The sequence below is a fragment of the Microtus ochrogaster genome, unplaced genomic scaffold, assembly GCF_000317375.1.
Source record: "Microtus ochrogaster isolate Prairie Vole_2 unplaced genomic scaffold, MicOch1.0 UNK131, whole genome shotgun sequence".
Classification (NCBI taxonomy): domain Eukaryota; kingdom Metazoa; phylum Chordata; class Mammalia; order Rodentia; family Cricetidae; genus Microtus; species Microtus ochrogaster.
This window is the reverse complement of record NW_004949229.1, coordinates 436,405-442,460: the sequence shown is the minus strand read 5'-3', so window position 1 is coordinate 442,460 and position 6,056 is coordinate 436,405. Positions and strand designations below refer to the sequence as shown.

Below are 6,056 nucleotides of genomic sequence, written 5' to 3'. Positions count from 1 at the left end.
TCTCTCTTTTCTTTTTTTTTTTGAAACAGGGTTTCTCTGTGGCTTTTGGAACCTGTTCTGGAACTAGCTCTTGTAGACCAGGCTGGCTTCGAACTCACAGAGATCCACCTGCCTCTGCCTCGCAAGTGCTGGGACTAAAGTCGTGCACCACCATCACCTGGCCTCCCCCTCCCCCCCCGAGACAGGGTTTCGCTGTGTAACAGCCTTAGCTGTCCTGGAACTAGCTCCTGTACACCAGGCTGGTCTGGAACTCACAGAGATCTTCCTGCCTCTGCCTCCGGGAGTACTGGGATTAAAGGCGCGCGCTACCACCGCCTGCCTCAGGTTTCTTTCTTTAAAAGGAGCAGTGTTAATTAGGAAGTTGATAGTTTGGATTTCAGATATGTAGTAGTTCTGGATAAGGGCACATCTTAAGGATTTGCAATGGAATAAGGGAGGGTATATAGAAGTTAAGGAATATTTGGAGGAACTATGACTCAGTTTTTGTGTGGATTGTCTTTTATGAATGCTAAATAGGTACATATAACTCAGCGAGGTGCCAGTTATGTGGGAAAGTGATTGATCAAGAGGTGTGTAATAAGAGATAACAGAGGATGGATTTTTATATTATAAAAAAAATTCTGAGTTTTATTTAGGAAAAGGATGGTAGGAAGTTAAGGAAAGGATTAAAAATATCTGTATGCCTTGGAAGAGTATTTTTAATAAGATGGGTGAAGGTGGGAATAGAAGCATGATGTCTGGAAGGTGGGAATTTGAGGAAAAATATTTCAATAAGGATGGAGAAGGAACTTTGGACCAACATGTGCATGTAAGGAAGTTTATGTGTAATTAAGCAAGGTTCTACAGGGCACAGTGGAAGGAATTGTAAGGGCATTTACGAATGGAGAAATCCTTAGAGAGGAAGCTAGGAGCTATGTGAGCATGCAAAGAACATGAGGTGGATGCTAGTGGGAAGAAGAAAATTACTTCAGTTCATAATCAGAATCGACTAAATTTACTTTTTGCTTGGACCTAGTTTATTTTTCTTATTTATATTTTTGTAATACTTGGAATTGAACCCAGGGCTTGCATATTTTTTTTTTTTTTTTTTTTTTTAATTGTTTTTTTTAAAATATTTATTTATTATGTATACAATATTCTGTCTGTGTGTATGCGTGCAGGCCAGAAGACGGCACCAGACCTCATTACAGATGGTTGTGAGCCACCATGTGGTTGCCGGGAATTGAACTCAGGACCTTTGGAAGAGCAGGCAATGCTCTTAACCACTGAGCCATCTCTCCAGCCCCCAGGGCTTGCATATTAAATATGCACTCTACCTCTAAGCTATGCCTCTTGCCATAGATCAAATTTGGTTTTTTCTTGTGTTTTGAGACAAAGTCTCATTGTGTAGCTCTGGATAGTTTGGAAGTTGATGTGTAGGCATGACTGATCTTGAATTAAGATCCACCTGCCTCTACTTCCTTGAGTGTTGGGATTAATCCCAGCCTCTACCTCATATCTGATTTTAATTGTATCGTGTTAGCTTAATTTTTTTCCCTCCCTCCCTACCTTCCTCCCTTTCTTTGAGATTTCCTTTCCTCTGAGTAGCATCCCTAGCTGTCCTGGAACTCATTTTATAGACTAGGTCTCACTCTGTAGCTGCCCTTGAACTCACAGAGATCCACCTGCCTCTGTCTGCCTTCCAAGTGCTGGGAATAAAGACATTCACCACCATGCCTGGGTTTATTTCTTATCTATGTGGAAATTTGTTTCCTTTAAAAATTATATATTTTAGATATAAAAGCATTCATCTGTTTTTAAAATGAGGTTAATAAGGTAAGTATAGAAGAAAAATGTCTCTTAAAACTTACTACCTAGGTTCATCATTTTAGTATATGTTCTTCCAGACTTTTTCCTCATCTGAACAAATACATATATATTTTATTTTTGAAGCTATACTCAGTTATCGTGGTAGCAGCTAATAAACATCCTTTGTCAGAATAAGCAGATTTCTACCACCACTCTTATCTGTTAAAGTAATCTACCATAAGACTGTACCATATTTATTTACTAATCTGTTGTCAGACTTGTTTTTGTTTTACATAGTATCTTGTTATGTACCCCTAGCTGGCCAGAACTTAATGCCTCTGTTTCCCGAGTGCCACATGTCCCACAAGTGTCAAGCTTTTGTGTATTTTTTGTTGACAAGGACGGTCTGTCTTTGTAGCTCAAGACAGGAGCTGGTCTGGAACTTGCTGTGTAACTCAGGCTGACTTTGAATTTTCAGCAAGCTTTGTTTATTACTCTCCCTCTGTTCTTCCACTCCTCTCCCTTCTCCTTTTCTCCTTTCATCATCATGCCCAGGCTGGCCTGGAACTCTGGATTCGAGTGATGTTTTTCTTCCAGCCTCTTTAGGAGCTATAACTGCAAATGCATGTTACTGTGCCAGATACTTTATAATAGTTTATTATAAATCCTAGGAAGAAGAATTTTATCTCTACAACTTGGCATGTTTATCTAATTACTTTCTTTGGGTGAATTTCTAGGAATTTTCAAGTTTGTTTTTTTTCTGGATATAATTTATTTTCTGTTTTTTTTTTTTTTTGCTTAACTACTTACTTGCATATGAAATCTTTTGTATTCCTAATTTTGGAACATGTGTATATTTGATGGATTATGTAAAGTAAGTCAGATGGGTGTGTGTTGTTTGTAAGTTAATAGGTTACTGTTGCTTGATTGATTAATCTTTAATAGAGTCTCTTCCCCAGGTAGGAACCCAAAAGTATTAGCTTGGAAGCTTTCATAGAAGATTGCTTTCTCTCTAAGGGTTTGTACACTTTTGAGACTGTTCCAGTAGACCTAAGATATTGTAAAAACTGTTACAGCTCTTAATACCTTCTGAATGCATTGTCATGATTAATACCATTTTCTTTAATTACTTTTTTCCAGGTGATTCATGGCAGGGGACGTGGAAGGTTTCTGTTCTTCTCTCCATGACACCAGTGTCTCTGCTGGGTTCAGAGCACTGTATGAGGAGGGATTACTTCTCGATGTCACTCTTGTTATTGAAGATCATCAGTTCCAGGCCCATAAAGCACTCTTGGCCACCCAAAGTGATTACTTCAGAATTATGTTCACTGCAGACATGAGGGAACGAGATCAGAACAAAATTCATTTAAAAGGTCTAACAGCTACCGGTTTCAGCCACGTTCTTCAGTTTATGTATTATGGAACTATAGAACTGAGTATGAATACTGTTCATGAAATCCTTCAGGCGGCAATGTATGTTCAGCTTATTGAAGTGGTGAAGTTCTGCTGTTCTTTCCTATTAGCCAAAATCTGCTTAGAAAATTGTGCAGAAATTATGAGACTCTTAGATGATTTCGGTGTTAACATCGAGGGAGTCAGGGAGAAGCTGGACGCTTTTCTGCTAGACAACTTTGTGCCACTCATGTCCAGGCCTGACTTCCTGTCCTATCTGAGCTTTGAGAAGCTCATGTCTTATCTGGATAATGATCATCTGAGCAGGTTTCCAGAAATTGAGCTGTATGAGGCTGTGCAGTCTTGGCTGAGACATGATAGACGACGATGGAGACATACAGATACCATCATTCAGAACATCAGGTTTTGTTTGATGACTCCATCCAGCATTTTTGAGAAGGTTGGTGCATTTGAAAACAGTAGACAGGACTCCTCATTTAGTTAAAGATGTTGTTATAGATGAGATTCCCAGAGTTGGTTAGGAGTCAAAGTAGTTTTATAAAAATATTTTATATGTAAGAAGCTGACTTTGTTATAGCTTATGTATTTAGTTGTTTTTAAAATACATTTTGTGAGTGAAGGGTGAACCAGGTAGGTAGTAGAATAGTTCCACGTTTGAAGTACTTTTAAGGTTGGCTTACAATGTGATACAAATATTACAAATTTGCTTTAGCTTTTTATAATATAAACTGGGTAAAGATTTTTAAAGTTAATATAAATAATCCATGCTAGAATTGACATTGGGGGCAGTTACAATTCTACATGGTACATATACATTAAATGCATTTTGTTATTTAAAATGCAGTAAGGGCACATATAAATAGCTCTTGATGACCAATAGGCCACAGAGTGATTGTCTTCCATAGTCTTACTTATTTCTGTTCCCCATTTCACTGTTGAATACTAACTAAATTTATCCCTGAAAATAGTATATATGCCTAAAAACATTTTGACATTTCCAAATTAGTAGACCATAAATCCTCTATGTATATTCATCAAGCATCCATGTGTACATTTTAACATGTAAATAATTCTATTTTAAAATACTTTCTCTAAAACAGTCTTGGCCTTTTTTTGTAAGCATCTTCATTTTTATATCAGAGTCTCACTTGTGATCCATTCTTGCCCAAAGGAGAGAGAGCAGCTTCAGTAATTGCCTAACTTAATTGGTTTCTAATCACTTGGTTACCTCTGGGGCTATGTTTACCTCTTGCATCTTTCCTTTCTAGAAAGCACACAAAACTTTGACAGATACCCTTCATGTTAAAATACTCAGCTTTAGCTGCTAACAGATCATGTGGAAAAATATAATCTCTGAAAAGGAAGTTTGTTTATGCCATTTGAAAAATAAACAAATTCGTGCCTTTGTATAACACTCAGCAGACTGGCATGTTTTTCTTTTTTCCCTTCTGAACTGCTATGAAATGTCATTATCTTTTTTTTTTTTTTCGAGACAGGGTTTCTCCGTAGCTTTTTGGTTCCTGTCCTGGAACTAGCTCTTGTAGAAATGTTATTATCTTTAATAGAGAATTTTATGGAATTTTATCTTTATTCTTAGAATGTATTAATATGGCAGAAATAATTGAAACTAAAGAATATACTTGCTTTTGTTCAGTAAGAACCAGCTCCACATCAACTATGTAAACCATTTGCTGCTTATGTTTTGATTTTTTTTCTACCTTTACTATTGTTTTTATTGCTCTCTTTCCCTGGGGATTCATGTTTTGTCTTTATACATTAAATGAGGATGCTTTTTCACTACTAAAACAGAGCCCCCTACTCCCTGCATTTTAATTAGAGATTGAAGTAGAAAGTATTTCTGAAATAGAAAATAAAATTTCATCTCTTGTGGGACAGAATAATGGTTAACTGAGAGCAGTTAATGATTTGTAAATGCTGAGCTGCTAGACTAGTCTGCATTTCAATGATCAGTTTTCAAAGTAGGCAATTGTTATAGTGGCTAAAATATAGTGTTGGGTAGGTTGTCTAGCAATTGAACTTGCTGATTTCCTTTTGCACCTATCACATAACAATGGTTATCACCATTGGCTAAGTGTGTGGTTTTTTTCACGCTAAAAATATTATTAAGGCTTCTTTCTGAAATTACTTTCTTAGGTAAATTTAAGACCCAGTTGAGAAGAAATTTTTCATTTTTTTGTAATACAAAAATCTTTCACTTGAATAATACTAGTAAGATTGCCTTAATAGTGTGTGAGATTTATTAAAACAATCTATGACTTTTTAAATGTTGAGATGCACTTCAATTATGCAGATTAGAGGCCTTATCTCTAGAAATATAACTTGAAAAACAAACTATTAGGGAGAATTTGGTTGGCAAATACATATTAGATATGGTTTGGCATGGTGGCATACACCTTTGATCCCAGCACTTAGGCAGAGGCCAGCTATAGAGAGACCCTGTCTCAAAACAAAGAATTTAGACATGAATTTTATATTTTAATCTCCTTGAAAATAGTATCCATGTATTTTTCTTGCAAGTCCCAAACAAGGCCTGTTTTTTTGTTTTGTTTTGCTTTTTGGTTTTTCGAGATAGTTTCTCTGTGTAGCCCTGGATGTCCTGGAACTTACTCTGTAGATCAGGCTGGCCTCTAACTCACAGAGATTTACCTGCCTCTGCCTCACTCCTGCATTCTGGAATTAAAGGCGAGCGTCACCACTGCCCTGCTAAAGGCCATTTATTATTTTGGGTTTTTCGAGACAGGGTTTCTCTATGGAGCTTTGGAGCCTGTCCTGGAACTAACTCTGTAGACCAGGCTGGCCTTGAACTCATAGAGATCTTCCTGCCTCTGCCTCCC

The 6,056-nt window shown here is 37.1% G+C and overlaps 1 protein-coding gene across 4 annotated transcripts in view; it reads left to right on the top strand.

The window, feature by feature from the left end:
• Positions 1-6,056, top strand: part of Klhl15 (kelch like family member 15) — a 48,215-nt gene that overhangs the window by 17,355 nt on the left and 24,804 nt on the right. For all 4 annotated transcript variants that reach the window (XM_005371850.3, XM_026778378.1, XM_026778377.1 and 1 more), the window contains one exon: positions 2,929-3,640. In XM_005371850.3, the coding sequence (XP_005371907.1) occupies positions 2,936-3,640 (705 nt within the window). In that variant the 5' untranslated portion in view covers positions 2,929-2,935. The remainder of the gene's footprint in view (positions 1-2,928; positions 3,641-6,056) is intronic.